The following is a 15,373-nucleotide window of genomic DNA, read 5'->3' as shown; positions in this document are numbered from 1 at the left end:
TCCGGTAAATCCTTCCACACTGACAAACTGGGAATGGAGACATTCTTTCTGAAAAGCATTTCCAGTTTGTCGTAAGGACGTTTCTGATTGGTGGAAAATCTTAAATCTGACTGGTCTGTTTACATACCCAACCAAATAAACAGAACATAACTGGCTGTTCTCATTTTCACAATGTCCAATCACAATCATTCCTTTCCCCATTCCTCATTAGCATAGATGTGAGTCTCTGTCTATTTAAGCAGCGCTCGGAAGGGGTTTGCTTTATTTCTGGGTGAAACTGAAGATGGCTGACCAGAAGAAACCAACATTGAAAGCAGCTGCCAAGAAGGGAGCCAAGAAAGTCATTAAGAAACCGGCAGTAAAGGGCGGCAAGAAGCGGCGAAGGTCGAGGAAGGAGAGTTACTCCATCTACATCTACAAAGTGATGAAGCAGGTTCACCCCGACACCGGCATCTCCTCCAAGGCCATGAGCATCATGAACTCGTTCGTCAACGATATTTTCGAGCGTATCGCGGGTGAGGCTTCCCGCCTGGCCCATTACAACAAGCGCCGCACCATCAGCTCCCGGGAGATCCAGACCGCCGTGCGCCTGCTGCTGCCCGGGGAACTGGCCAAGCACGCCGTGTCGGAAGGGACAAAGGCGGTCACCAAGTACACCAGCTCCAAGTAAAACTGCACAATGGACTGAAAACCACCCCAAACACAACGGCTCTTTTAAGAGCCACCCACAATCTCTGTGAAAAAGCTGCACCATCTTTTCCCGCATTGACTTCATGAGAAATCTCTTTGTGGAGGATAGAGATTTGTCCCGTTCCAGAATGTTGTGAATGTGGCTTCATACCCGCCCGTCACAGACAGTTTCACACAGAAGAGACACTCAAACTGAATTGAGAGCGGATTTATAATCAGTCTGGTATTTGTGACGGATAATGAGGAGAAGCATAATTTCAGGAGGGACTTATTTAAATTTAATGATCAATATATTCAGAGTTTAACAATTGGTGAGTTGAATTCATAAGGAAATTATTATTTTGTTTCTCTCGGGTGACCTGGTTCCCGCTCCCGGAACAGAGTAAAGGCGGGAATGAAGAGGTTATTTTCGGGCTGATGTGTTTATTCCGCAGTTTCCCAGGGGACGGAATCAGCGAGATTTGAGCACACACAGGACCTGTGTCCATTGCAGCGCTTTAAGATCTGCCTCTCCCCGGCCCTCCCTATTCTCCGGACACAAAGCTGCCTGTTCCACCGGCGGGATAGAGTCGGGGATTCTCTCCACACTTCCCAGTGTAACATTCCCGGCCGCTTTCAGGAGAGAGGCTCAGAAATCAGCCCTTTCTCTCTGTCCCTGTGTAGCCTGTGTGAAGGAGTTGGTTGGTAATCTCTATGTTTCTGCTTTTGCAGTCAGCTGAGATTTGCTCCGTTTTAAATTGCTGAACGGGGTCTTATTACCGCCGGTTACAGATAAGAGACTGACAAATTCAAATTGTTCCTAAAATAGAGCCAGGATTCTGGGAGGGAAAATCCAATAAACAGATCACAAAGTGTGAGATTCAAATAGTTTCCTGAACATTGAGCCGTTCCGTTATTTGGGATTTTCCTGCACTGAAATTGGCGGGAGTTTCGAATTTGAAAATATCAGCCAATCAAAACCTCAAGATTCTTCTCCCTGGCCTGTGATTGGTTAATTGTTGACTGCACTTAAGTTGTTAAATATATGTTGTTTCCACAGACAAATACCAGAATATTCTGAAAATGAATAAATGTGACGTCTGCTCCACACAAGTTACAGGGAAGAGTGTCGCCAGCTCCTCACACACATTCCGGACATTGTCACTGACAGAGCACAGAGACACAGACAGGCCATCAGTTCCACAGTCTCAGGCAGCAGAAATAGTTCCAGAGACACATTTTCAACTCATCAATCAAACAGCAGGAGAGACAGACGCTGTGTCCATGTCAGCCTAACTCAGTACCACTGACAGGAGGCCCCATAAATCCCAGTGCAAATTCTCACCCTCTCTCATCCTCACTGTATCAGTTCCACAATGGAGCAGGCTTAGTGAAATAATCAATATCAGAGAAAACTGGTTTCCGGTTAAGAATTACACAATTAACCTTAATAATGTACTCTGAGATTCGAGTTAAATACGAGTCACATCACTCACATCAGGGAGTAAGATCCACCCTCACACTGAGTCCTGGAGCATGTCAGATTCAGGATAATTCTCAAACAGTTGTTGAGAGTAAGATGCTGAAAGGCACTGTACTCACTCATCAATAGCAGTCACAAAAAGCAACAGACTCAACAATTGTACCTCTGAGAGATTTAGAAATGGTTAAATGACTCTCAGAGAGGAAACAATAATAACATACAAACGGAAGACTGCGCGCGCACACACAGGTATACACACACAGCTATACACAAGTATACACTCAGATACACACACAGTATTCAGGCCCACACACATTATACACACAGAGTTACACACACACATACACTCAAACATACACACAGGTATACACACACACAGCTATATATATATGCACGTGTACACACAGTATACAGAGCCACACACATTATACGCACACAGTTGTACACACCCACACACACAGGTATATACACACAGGCACATAAACATTCACACATATTCTCAAATACACATACATATATAGAAACACATATGTGCACACACACAGATATACACAGAGACACTTACATTGCATCAGATAAATATTTTATCCAGCTACAGTGAAGTAACAGCGATATATTTCCAAAACAGGATGGTGAGTGGCTGGAGGAGAGCCTCCAGGTCGTGGTGTCGCTATGTGTCAGCCGCCCTTGTCCCTCTCTAGATCGTGGTGGATGTGGGTTTGGAAGGTGTTGCCAAAGGAGCCTTGGTGACTTCCTGCAGTGAATCCTGTAGCTGGTACACACGCTGCCAATCTGCATCAGTGGTGGAGCGAGTGAGTGTTTACAGATGGGATGCCGATCAAGTGGGATGCCTTGTCCTAGATGGTGTCAAACTTATTCAGTGTTGTTGAAATTGCAACTATTAATGGAAATGATTCCATTACATTCCTGATTTATGCCGTGTCGACAGGGTTTGGGGAGTCAGGGGGTGAGTGACTCGCCACAGGAGTCCGAGTCTTTGACCTGCTTTGCAGCTGCAGTATTTATATGAACAGTTCAGTTCCTGGCCAATGGCAATCAGTAAGATGTTGGTAGTAGGGTTTCAGTGATGGTAATTCCGGTAAATGTCAAGGGGTGATGGTTAGATTCTCACTTATTACGAAATATGAAAATATGAAAATCACTTATTGTCGCAAGTAGCTCCAAAATAAGTTACTGTGAAAAGCCCCTAGTCGCCACATTCTGGCACCTGTTCGGGGAGGCTGGTACGGGAATGGTCTTTTCCTGGAAATTTTCAGCCCAATCCTGGATAATGTCCAGGATTGCTGCATTTGGACATGGACTGTGTTGGTCGTTCTGAGTTAGTGTGTTTAACACTCCTCCAATAGAGGCAGTGTGCTTATCACTCGTTTGGCTCTGTTTCTTATTTCTATGCTCTGGAGTCGCCAGGTGCCGTAAGAGACAACGTCACAAGTGCTAAGGTCAAGTTCAAGTCAATAAAGTCATACACCGATTAGTAAGTCCAAAATAATTAGAGTTTATTATAAGAATTATAATAAATACTCATGCACACGCGAAAAGACTAACTTACTTCTACTATTAAACGACTAATACTTATCTAAGTAGGGACAAGCAAGGTCAGGGAACAAGGCCTTTGTTCCTTTCTGGTCTGTAACTTCTGTTTGCTAATAGTCGGCAAGAGTACAAGCAATGCCTGGGTCACGTAGCGATCTTCGTTTTGGCACTTACTTATCGATGGCTGCTGCTCAACAGCTGGTGTAAAAGACAGGATCTGGAGGCTGGAGTGGGAGGCCGGAGACAGGAGGCAACAGGAGACAGCAGGAGCCGGAGACAAAACAGGCCAAACAATGTGCGGGACCTTCTTTTTATAGGTCCCCAGAGGTCCGTGCCCCTTGGGGCGGGCTCTCTCACCTGCTGGGGATCGATTGGGTTTTTCCCAATCGATATGATTCGAACCCCCCTATCCTAGGGTCGTTCCTTGATGGCTGGGGCGGTTCTTAGTGCTTATTGTCCTGGTTTCGTTGGCACCATCCTGTCTGCTTAGCTATTGAAAAGTATCGGTAGATACTTAAATGTATCTATTGTATCTGGGACTGTCCCGGTATCACCTCATTAGTATGTAGATCGTTTTTCCATTAACATCGCTGCCTGGACTCTGCAGCTGTGGGGAAACCGGTTTTTGCAAATGTCTGAATGCTGCAAGCTTCTGCAAGCTGTCTGCTCTTTACTGTCCGTTTTTCCCTGCAGTCTTTGCAGTTCTCCATTTTGTATACTGGTGTCCATTTTAGATGGCTACAACTGTTTCATTAACAGAGGTGTTGTGAATGGTGCTGAACATTGTGCAGTCATGGAAAGCCTGAGATTGTGGGTGTTTGCAATATTTACAGAGTGTGTCCCTGTGTGAGTACATGCCATTTCAGACATTGATTGCACATATTAAGTGTTTGCTGGAAGGGGGAAGCCGAGTTAAAAAAAAACCGTGTCCTGTAAAGAAATGTCAGATCAGACAGACTTGTGGCGAGCATCTGAATATTTCTTTTTACTTTAACGGAAGGTGTTTCGTTTTACTGTACCGGATATTAAGAAAAGTAACTAGCAGCGAATGGTTTCGATCTATTGACCTCTGGGTTATGGGCCCAGCACGCTTCCGCTGCGCCACTCTGCTCCTTATTGTTATTACGTTGAAGCGACACAATTCTTCACTTCCGCAATGTTGTTCATCAGGAGCACATGTGCTCGACAGCGCACCCTGGCGGCACAATTCCACTATGTCACTCACCAACAATGGAACACACACAGCAGCAGGACACTGTCACCTTACACAGGATAACACACACGCAAAGGAGAATCGACTGACTGATCATATAGAAAGTGTTCCCTCCTAAAATCTACCCTCTTTCCCTCTTGTGTAACTGTGTTCTCTGCATCTTCGCTCTGTTATTGAAAGGTTTTCCCTGATGTTAATTAAACTGCTTTCTGATATTTAAGTATATTCTCTCCCGCAGAACTGTGATTTCTACCGTGGAACCGAGATCTCTATACTGTGTAACTGCTCTCTGCTGTGGAATATGATCTCTGCTGTGAACTGGGCACTCCGCTGGGAAACTGCGATCTCTCCTGTGGAAATGTGCTCTCTGCTGTGGGACTGTGTTCTCTGCTGTCAAACTGTGCTCTCTGCTGAGGAAATGTGGACCAGATGTGATGCAGCTGAGGATGATGAGTGATGTATGGTGGACATTGTGAACTTACTGGCCAGAAACTTCCGAACTCTATTTTTGTTTTTAATGGACAGCTACAATCCACGTGTTTATTCTGAGACACAACAATGAATAAAAGTGAATCAGTGCTCAGCAGATTCGAACATCCCACACCTCCGGTTTGTTCTTATTGAGAACCCCGTCCTCAATTGAAATTTTTGCTCTAAGAATTGGAACACCGCCTCCTGTGAATATGGCAGCAACACCTCCAAGATGTGATCTGTAACAGAATCACAGAATAATGCAATGTCCCCTCGTGACAGACCCTTCTAGTTTGGGAAACAGGTGATCCCTATCCGCCCTGTCTATACCTATCATAATCTTGTGCACCTCGATCAGATCACCCCTCAGTCATCTCTGTTCCTGGGAGAGAAGAAAAACGAACCTCTCTTCATATCTTAAAAGCAAGCAAGCAACAGCCAGCTGATTCACGTCCGCACCCCATTCAGTGCAGTGACATATTTCATATGACGTGTTGACCAGAATTGCACACGGTACTCTAGCTCTGGCCTCACCAACATTCTATACAACTCCAACATGACCTGTCTGCTTTTGTAATCCATGCCCCGATTGATAAAGACAAATATCTTAGATGCCTTTTCCAGCACCCTATTAACTTGACCTTCAGCCTTCGGAGATCTATGGACAAGCACTCCAAGGTCCCTTTGTTCCTCAGGACTTCCCAGTGTCAGGCCATTCACATTAATCCTATAATAATATAATATTCTCTATTGTCACAAATAGGCTTATATTAGCACTGGAATGAAGTTACTGCGAAAATGCCCTAACAAATGGATCACATCTCATTTTCAGCGTTAAATTCCATCAGCCACCTTTCTGCCCATTTGACCATCTCGTCTACATCTTACTGCAACTCAAGACACTCAACCTCACTGTAAGCTTGAAACTCAGTGAAAGGATTTCACTCTCCTCTCGGAATCTGATCACCGCCTCAATCCTAACATTCAGCTTGGGTGGGCAGACAAGACAACTTCCTTCCCGCAGCCCCCCAGCACAGACTGGATAATATCCCAAACTCCTATCCTGCTATTGTCACATTGCTCCCCCACCTTGTTCTCTTCACAAAACTCCAGGAATCTCAGACCAAATCTTCAGACCTTTGATTCTCTCTTCAAACGACATCTTGTCCCTGATTATGTCCATCCTAGGAAGAGGGGCTTGACATTACGAGTTTCTCTGCAGACATCCGGTTGCTGTTGATGGACCAAAAGAGGCCTCAAACCTGAAAGGGTTTCAGGCCTGTGAGCATGTCTCCAATAAACAGTGCATTCAGTACCTGTAGAGTAGATAACAATGGAGAGAAGGTTGAGCAATTTCAGCGTCACAATTCTCTGGACATAGATGATTCAAAATAAAACATTATTGAAAATACTGAACAGATCCTCTGAGAGCAGGACTTAAGTCAAAGGGGAAAATCCAATGGATTTCTAGTGGAAAGATTTAACAACTGGATGATGGCAGCTGAAATTAGTCCTTGCGTTACAATCTCTGTAGATATTCTACTCAATTGAAACCTGCAAAAGGCATACTTTTCGACTAGAAATCCAACACATTTCCCCCTGTTATGGAAGTTGTCAATCGCATAAATGGTCAAACAGAATAAGGTCGGCTGGGATTTTAATCCATATTTTTCTTTAGGGAACAGACACTATAACGCACTAAGATACAGAGTGTGAGGATGGTCAGCTAATCACAAGGGAATGCTGGAAATACTTTAGGGATCTGTAGTATCTGTGAAAAGAGAAATAGTTAACATTTCACATCCTGACCTTTCATTGCAATGACCTGTTTCTCTCTCCACAGAAGCTGCCGGATCAGCTGAATATTTTCAGCATTTTCTGTCTTTGTTTCAGATTTGCAGCAGCCGAAGTATTTTGTTTTTGGGCCACAGGACAATGAGTTGTCTTTCCTGCCTCAGGGTTATTGCAGGTCTCTCTGGCTGTGGCTGTCGCTGATTCGGCCAAACATTTACAATCTATCATTAATTGTCCGTGAGAATGGGCGGTGGGGTGATTCTGGAACCGCTGCAAGTCCATATTGTGTATGTACACACACAGTGCTGTTAGGGAGGGGTTCCAGGTTTGGATGATGCCCCGCGGAGGAAAAGTCAATGTCAGGAGTGGGATTCGAACACAGACTTCCAGAGGAGACTGCGACCTTCACTCGGTTATCCTGACGTATTCGAAATGTTAGTTGCGATTGGGCCGAAATCGGGTGCTCTTTCCGAGGGTCGGTACCGACTCGATGGGCCGAATGGCCTCCTTCTGCACTGGAGGCATTCTATGATTATTTAAACAGGGTGAAAATGGCAGCATCAGGACACAAGGACAAGTTAATGTCGCAGACCCGAGTAAGTGTCCTATGTAATGACACATAGAACATGAGAAATAATTAGATAAATAGATTTATTGTGGACTGGTGCCATCTGCTGGCTGAACGGGAGCCGTTCGACACGGACACTTTCATTCAAAAGCGTTTTAAATTGGAGTGAAATAACGTACGCAATGTAAGTATTTGTTACGAAACAGTTTATAAAACTAATCTAAAGAACCAAAAGGACACAGACCTAATCAGTGAGCGATGGTGGTATAGTGGTGAGCATAGCTGCCTTCCAAGCAGTTGACCCGGGTTCGATTCCCGGCCATCGCAATAACAAATTAGAAACTTTTCCGCCCCTTCGTTAGTTTCAAACTGAGGAAGAGAAACAGTTTCTCACTCAGAATTTATGCCCAATTAGGGAGGGGAGTGAAATAAGTAACTTTCTCATCATTTGTAACGTGGTTTCAATATGGACAGTGTTCCACGACTCACCCACAAGCCGTCAAACAACCGCTAAACACAGCTTTTTCACCAGCCTCATGATGTGGACGAAAGACACAACAGACACGTTACAGACGAGGATGGGATTTGAAGCCACGTGCACAGAGCACAATGGATTATTGTGCATCACCTTTACTGCATGGCCCTTTAATATCCCTCAATCTAAGACTTTGCGTTTCTTTCGCACAGTTGGGTGTAAATAAAACATGGATCTATGAGGTGAAACTGCTCAGCAGTTGGGCTTAGAACATAGAACATAGAACAGTACAGCACAGAACAGGCCCTTCGGCCCTCAATGTTGTGCCGAGCCATGATCACCCTACTCAAACCCACGTATCCCCCCTATACCCGTAACCCAACAACCCCCCCCCCCCCCATAACCTTACTTTTATTAGGACACTACGGGCAATTTAGCATGGCCAATCCACCTAACCCGCACATCTTTGGACTGTGGGAGGAAACCGGAGCACCCGGAGGAAACCCACGCACACAGGGGGAGGACGTGCAGACTCCACACAGACAGTGACCCAGCCGGGAATCGAACCTGGGACCCTGGAGCTGTGAAGCATTTATGCTAACGACCATGCTACCCTGCTGCCCTTGTGGCGCAACGGTAGCGCGTCTGACTCCAGATCAGAAGGTTGCGTGTTCAAATCACGTCAGGCTCACTGTGTTCCAGGAATTTCTCTCTCTGTGTTGATGTTTTGGAAATGACTCCGTTCAAAACCACAATGCTGGCAATTTTTTCCGGCTATATCAGATTTACCCGCTCAGTTTATATTTTTCAGCAGTTTCATTAAGTATCAGGGGATTCGGCCAGTTCAGTCGGTAGAGCATGAGACTCCACATCCCAGGGTCGAGGGTCCGAGCCGCACGTTTGGCGTTTCCATATTATTATCTGAGAATATTGAACCAACTGTTTGGGCAGCATGGTAACACAGTGGTTAGCACAGTTGCTTCACGGCCCCAGGTTCGATTCCCGCCTTGTTGCCCATGGGTGAGACCAGAACTACTTGTCAGTTCTACACCATGGTGAAACGGTCTTAAAATATCGCTTCCATTTCTTCACGTGTTCTGCACTGAAATATTCGCTGCAATACCTTCACTGGAGCGCCACCTTCCTCCCGATTTCAGTCAATGACACCATCCGGGCTCCTCCGGATTTTTGAACTCGGGACCTCTCACATTTTATCACATTGAATCAATGTCAATGTCAGGAGTGGGATTCGAACCCTGGCCTCCAGAGGAGAGTGCGACCTAATGAATCTGAACGGTTCGGAGGGGATTGCGCCGAGTTGGGGTGCGCTTTCCGAGGGTCAGCGCAGACTGGAAGGGCCGAATGGTTTCCTGCACTGGAGGGATTCTATGATTATTTAAACAGGGAGTAAACGGCAGCATCAAGAACAAGGACAAGGTGAGGTCTCAGGCCAGAGCAAGAGTCCTATATAATGACACACAGAACATCAGAAATAAATACATTTATTGTGGACTGGTGCCATCTCCTGGCTGAACCGGAGCCGTCCGACACGGACACTTTCATTCAGGAACATTTTTAATTGGAGTGAAATAACATAAACATAGAAAGAAGTTTTTTACGAAACAATTTATCATCTAATGCAAAGCATCAAAAGGACGTAACATTTGACAGTAAGTGATGGGGGAATACTTGTGAGCATCGCTGCCTTCCAAGCAGTTGATGCGGGTTCGATTCCAGGCCATCGCAACAATAATTTGATCGGAAGCGTTTACGTGATTCCGTGGGTTTCAGACTGAGGAAGAAAGCCTGGAGAAAGTGAGGTGGCTGGAGGCAGGAATCTTCCCTTGTTGTAAATAGTCTGGTTGGATTGTTCACATCCGTCCGAGAGGGGAAACTGTGATCTCGGTTTCTATTGTGGTTTATTATTGGATATTGTTACATATCCTTATTACCCCTCTGTGGGGTATTCCTGGAAGTTATTACATAAACATTTCCCCTTCTGGCTGTTAAATAATTTGAAAACACTGAAAAACTCCTTGTTCTATCTTTACCAAATGACATGACTGTGTTAATAAAACAGAACCCATTCCAGTCAGTGGAGATGTGATATTGGCATCATTAATACTCACACACCACAGCAGATGTTGTCTGTTTCCCTCAGAGAGGCAATTGAAGAGCTTTCCTATTTTGCTACTTTGAGCTTCAGAATGTTGTAATGCTGTCTGCTTCATTCCTGGGACAAATGTCTGGTTCACACTGGAAGCAAGACTTTGATAACTAATTTACTGAAAAGAAAAGGCGGATGTGCTGCAGGGTGATAGCGACATGATTACTTTTGGTGTGAGTAAGAATATAAATAGCAGAGGATGGCTTCGATCCATCGACCTCTGGGTTATGGGCCCAGCACGCTTCCGCTGCGCCACTCTGCTCCTTAAAGCCGCTGTGTTTGCAATTACTGCTCTGCGGTAGCCAGATAACTATTCACCTGCTCCATTGTTTTCTTAATCGAGAACCCACGTGTTATGAAGCTCACCTTTGCTGGGGAATAACAGGAAACATCAGCACGGCTGTAACAGACAGAGAAAGACACACAGAGAAGCAGGAAGAAACTATCAGGGCACACACACAACGACACACACTAAAAGGTGCCGAGCAAACCAGCAAGATACTGAGATGGACAACTGGTTATTTCGGGAAAAGGGATTGGCTGTTGAACAAAGATAGGCACTTAAATGCATTTCCTGCTGTGCAACTGTGGTCTCTGCTGTGTCACTGTTCTCTCTGTTGTGGAAATATTATCCGTCTGAAGCCGATGAAACTTTCTCTCCGCCATTACTGAGACGAAGTTCCAGATATCTTGACAGGAAAGATTCGTTCAGGCCTCTGGATTTCCAGTCCAGTTCGTTCACCTGAACATTCACAGATAACAATATGGAAGCGCCCAACGTGGGGCTCGAACCCACGAGTCCCATGCTCTACCGACTGAGCTAGCCGGGCTGTTGCAAAAAATGCTATTAACCCTCTTCCTGAGGAGTTAGAATTTGCTAAGCAGCGAAATTTGTATCAAACCGTTTACTAAAATTCCGATTAATTCTTCGGTCACAGTCGCTGAGAGCAGGGCTCGAACCTGCTAGGGAAAGTCCATAACCACTCGGTCATCGCAGCTATGTTCAGTAGGTCATTCATTAATAATGTAGTGGAGACAAAACATTATAAAAGCAGCCTGGAATCACTCCAGGAAGTTGTTGCATTCAAGCGATCAACGGAGCCCCGGTGTTTATGTGAGGAGGGGTTGAATCTTCGTGGAAAATGACCATTGGATTTGAAGAGAAGCCTTGAGATACTCGAAGATCTCAGTTCTCTACACGCACAATTCCACTGATTAAATAGTTTGGGAACAACATCAGTTCATTGGAAATATATTAGAAATTCATTTTTCTTTTGAAATTCAGCAGCACAACACTTCCCAGTCTGGAAGAAAATTAAAATGATGAATCGAGTAATTAGAGCACAGAGAGAGACCAGTGCAGGCCGAATGGTCACGTGATGACACAACTAAAATGATCAGGTGTCTGGACTCCGGCAGTTCTCCCCGGATCGCGATCAGAGCGCAAACCAGGAGAAGCTGCTCAATTGTTAAATCAGTTATTTTTTATTCCAACTCATTGGTTGCCAGTTATTCAGAGACGAGCATTGCTACATGGTGTCAGGAGTGGGCAGTTTGGCAGAAGTATTCCAGCGCATCAACCTCCTTGTATCACAGAATCGCAGAATCTCCAGCGCTGAAGAACATTCGGCCCAACGAGTCACCACTGACCCTCGCAATGAGTACCGCAGCTACTCTGCTCAAGAAGATATTTAATAGACATTGTGACCCCCCCCCCCCCCCCCCCAGCCCGGTTAGCTCAGTCGGTAGAGCTTGGGACACAATCCCAGGGTCGTGGGTTCGAGCCCCACGTTGGGCGCTTCCATATTATTATCTGAAAAGATTGATGCTGAATGAACTGTTTCATTACAAGAATGCAAGATTATGTCGCTGGACTGGGAATCCAGAGGTCTGAACTAACCCTTGGTGACAAGGTTTAATAAATCTGGAATTGAAATTTCGTCTCAGTAATGGCGCAGAAAGGTTCTGCTTCAGACGACAACTGGGAACACATTCCACAGGGAATGATTTGACACAACCACAGAGAAGATCTGTCACCGGCAGAGTCACGGTTCCGGCAGAGAGAACAGTTACACAGCAGAGAGCACAGTTACACAGCAGAGAGCACAGTTACACAGCAGAGAGAACGGTTACAGAGCAGAGAGCATAGTTACACAGCAGAGAGCACAGTTACAAAGCAGAGAGCACGGTTACACAGCAGAGAGCACAGTTACACAGCAGAGAGCACATTTACACAGCAGAGAGAACAGTTACACAGCAGAGAGCACAGTTACACAGCAGAGAGCACGGTTACACAGCAGAGAGCACGGTTACACAGCAGAGAGCACAGTTACACAGCAGAGAGCACGGTTACACAGCAGAGAGCACAGTTACACAGCAGAGAGCACATTTACACAGCAGAGAGAACAGTTACACAGCAGAGCACAATGACACAGCAGAGAGCACTGTTACACAGCAGAGAGCACGGTTACACAGCAGAGTGCACGGTTACACAGCAGAGAGCACGGTTACACAGCAGAGAGCACGGTTACACAGCAGAGAGCACAGTTACACAGCAGAGTGCACGGTTACACAGCAGGATAAACATTTACAAACAGGGCCTTTCTGTGTGCCGCAGAAAACACATTTCCAAAATAACTAGTTTCTCCATCTCGGCACCTTTTCTGTGTGTCACTGTGTGTGTCCTGATAGTCTCTTACTGCTTTTCTGTGTGTCTTTCTCTGTTATAGCCGTGCTGATGTTATGTATTAATCTCACTTTTCCCAAACAGTAATTGTGACTGATGGATACGGAAAGATTTCCACAGTGACATTCAGCACTACTGTCTGATAGAGACTGAATCCCACCCTCACATTCAGTACCAGACATTGACTCATAATGAAAGAATCCAGCTCTCACAAACTGTGCCAGAGACTGAGGGGCAGAGTGTTCCCTCCACTCGGGAACACTACCTGTGATTTACAGATACAGAGCAAATCTCAGTCAGGTGAGTGGCAGAGTTTGATGGGTACGACATGTATTCCACAATCACCTTCTCTGCGCCACATAACAAGATGCAGTGGGCACTCGGTGTCTGTTGGTTTAACAAGGGTTTTACACAAGAACCGGAACACATTTACACAAGATCAGGGTATAAGACGTAGGAGCAGGAGTAGGTCATTCAGCCCATCGACTATTTCAATGAGATCATGGTTGATCTGAAATGATATGACGTGTTGTGATGTCATTTCGTGACACGTTGTCACAGTGGCTACCTCACAGCGCCAGCCATCCAGGTTCAATTCCAGCCTTTCGTCACTGACTGTGTGGAGTTTTCACTTTCTCTCCGTGTCTGTGTTTCCTCCGGGTTCCTCCCGGTGCTGCGATTTTCTCGCACAGTCCAAATGTGTGCGGGTTCTACGTGTCTACGTATTCAATGCTAAATTGCCCCTTAGTGCTCAGAAAGTTGGGTGGCGTTGCAGGGATGTGGTGGGGTCATAGGGACTCTTTCAGAGTGTCGGTGTAGAGTCGATGGGCCGAATTGCCTGCTTTTGCATTTCAATGATTTAATGATAATCCTCATGTCCATTTTCCTGGCTTTTTATCTCTAGATTTTATGATGAACCTTTAAAACCAACATTCCAACTAAGTCTCAGGTACCAGTAAGTCCTCAATGGTCGTTAATTTCCCTTCTGTCAATCATTCGATCAGTCTGAGGGAAGTCACGTCCTGGATATAACATACGTTTATCCAGTTCTAAAGTAAATTAAGTCGCTTTAGTCCCTGATGACCAGCGGCTGCTTTCCCTTTGAGGGTGAGATCTGACTGGTGGTGATTTAACCTGAGAATCCCCATACCTCAGGCGAGGGCAAAAGTGTGAAGGCGGGGTTTTCATGATTCAGTTCTATTGTAACAGTGTGATCAGAATCTCATTTACCTGGTTTTCTCTCTGTTAATATTGTCTCACGGTGAGGCAAACCTCACCGATTGGATGGGCGAGTGATCGTTCTTCAGTCTTGTCACGGACGGCCCCGCTGAATATTAATGCACTTGCTGAAAACCATACCTTTTAACCAGGAATAGTCTGATCCTGACACAATAATTTATATTTAATCTGCTCCAAGTATACTTTCAAGACTCGCCGAAAGAATATAATCTCCGTTTCCTGGGGAATGAAGCCAGGCAGGACAAGATACCCGTAACTCAATGATCAGACAATGTTTATTGTGAAGTGTGTGTTCCAATGATCGATGGATTCCTCTGTGAAGCCGGGAGGGTTTGATTTTGCTGTCAAATGATGGGTGATTCCAGCCTTTCATCGGGGGCTTTTCACACTGTGTGGAAATATCTTGAACATAATATTGAAGTGTTTCACATCAGTCCATTCACAAATGTCCCTGAATGTGATGGGAATACATTTTACTGACGAAAACTGCATTTCCAACATTGAACACCGGGCTGAAGAGAAAGAGGCGGATATTTTCCATCAATTCATGGATGCAAAATGAATTAAGACATTTTGACGCATGCACTCGTGGGTTGAGATGCCGAGTGTTTAAGGCGATGGACTGCTAATCCATTGTGCTCTGTACGCGTGCGTTCGAATCCCATCTTCGTCGATTTTTCATCCGCTGTTTGCTCGGAAGTGGGACTCATTGTTCCAAGATGGGTCTGCAATAACTGACGTGACAATCCAGTCCAAGTTGTCAGGCCAGCTTGCATCGAGTTGTGTTGGAAAAGCGAGAGTTCAAAATTCAGTCTTGTTCTGTATGAGATGAATTGATCGGGCAGTGAGACAGGAACCACTTTGATTTGATTTATTGTCACATGTACTGAAGTGCAGTGAAAAGTATTTTTCTGCTACCAAGGGAACATACACATTACATACATAGCAGGCAAAAAAAAAATCGACAGAGTGCATTGACAACTGGTACATCGACAAACAGTGATTGGTTACAGTGCGGAACAAGTGGCCAAACAAAGCAAATCCATGAGCAAGA

The 15,373-nt window shown here is 45.3% G+C and overlaps 1 protein-coding gene, 1 long non-coding RNA gene and 4 other non-coding genes across 6 annotated transcripts; 5 read left to right on the top strand and 1 right to left on the bottom strand.

Moving 5' to 3' along the window:
- Positions 1–268: 268 nt before the first annotated feature.
- On the top strand, positions 269–728 carry LOC119958903 (late histone H2B.L4-like). The gene has a single exon (XM_038787429.1). The coding sequence runs from the start codon at positions 284–286 to the stop codon at positions 668–670; it is 387 nt and encodes a 128-aa protein (XP_038643357.1). The 5' UTR covers positions 269–283; the 3' UTR covers positions 671–728.
- A 3,181-nt stretch (positions 729–3,909) lies between these two features.
- LOC119958927 lies at positions 3,910–5,506 on the top strand. Its single transcript, XR_005459089.1, has 2 exons — positions 3,910–4,552; positions 5,158–5,506. It is a non-coding gene; the product is annotated as an uncharacterized LOC119958927 (long non-coding RNA).
- A 2,501-nt stretch (positions 5,507–8,007) lies between these two features.
- Positions 8,008–8,079, top strand: trnag-ucc. The gene has a single exon. It is a non-coding gene; the product is annotated as a tRNA-Gly (tRNA).
- A 767-nt stretch (positions 8,080–8,846) lies between these two features.
- trnaw-cca lies at positions 8,847–8,918 on the top strand. Its single transcript has one exon. It is a non-coding gene; the product is annotated as a tRNA-Trp (tRNA).
- Positions 8,919–10,584: 1,666 nt separating this feature from the next.
- Positions 10,585–10,656, bottom strand: trnam-cau. Its single transcript has one exon. It is a non-coding gene; the product is annotated as a tRNA-Met (tRNA).
- A 1,465-nt stretch (positions 10,657–12,121) lies between these two features.
- trnac-aca lies at positions 12,122–12,192 on the top strand. Its single transcript has one exon. It is a non-coding gene; the product is annotated as a tRNA-Cys (tRNA).
- Positions 12,193–15,373: the final 3,181 nt, after the last annotated feature.

This window comes from Scyliorhinus canicula, chromosome 31, assembly GCF_902713615.1.
Source record: "Scyliorhinus canicula chromosome 31, sScyCan1.1, whole genome shotgun sequence".
NCBI lineage: Eukaryota > Metazoa > Chordata > Chondrichthyes > Carcharhiniformes > Scyliorhinidae > Scyliorhinus > Scyliorhinus canicula.
Note: the sequence above shows the minus strand (reverse complement) of the source record. Positions and strands in the feature narration are given on the sequence as shown.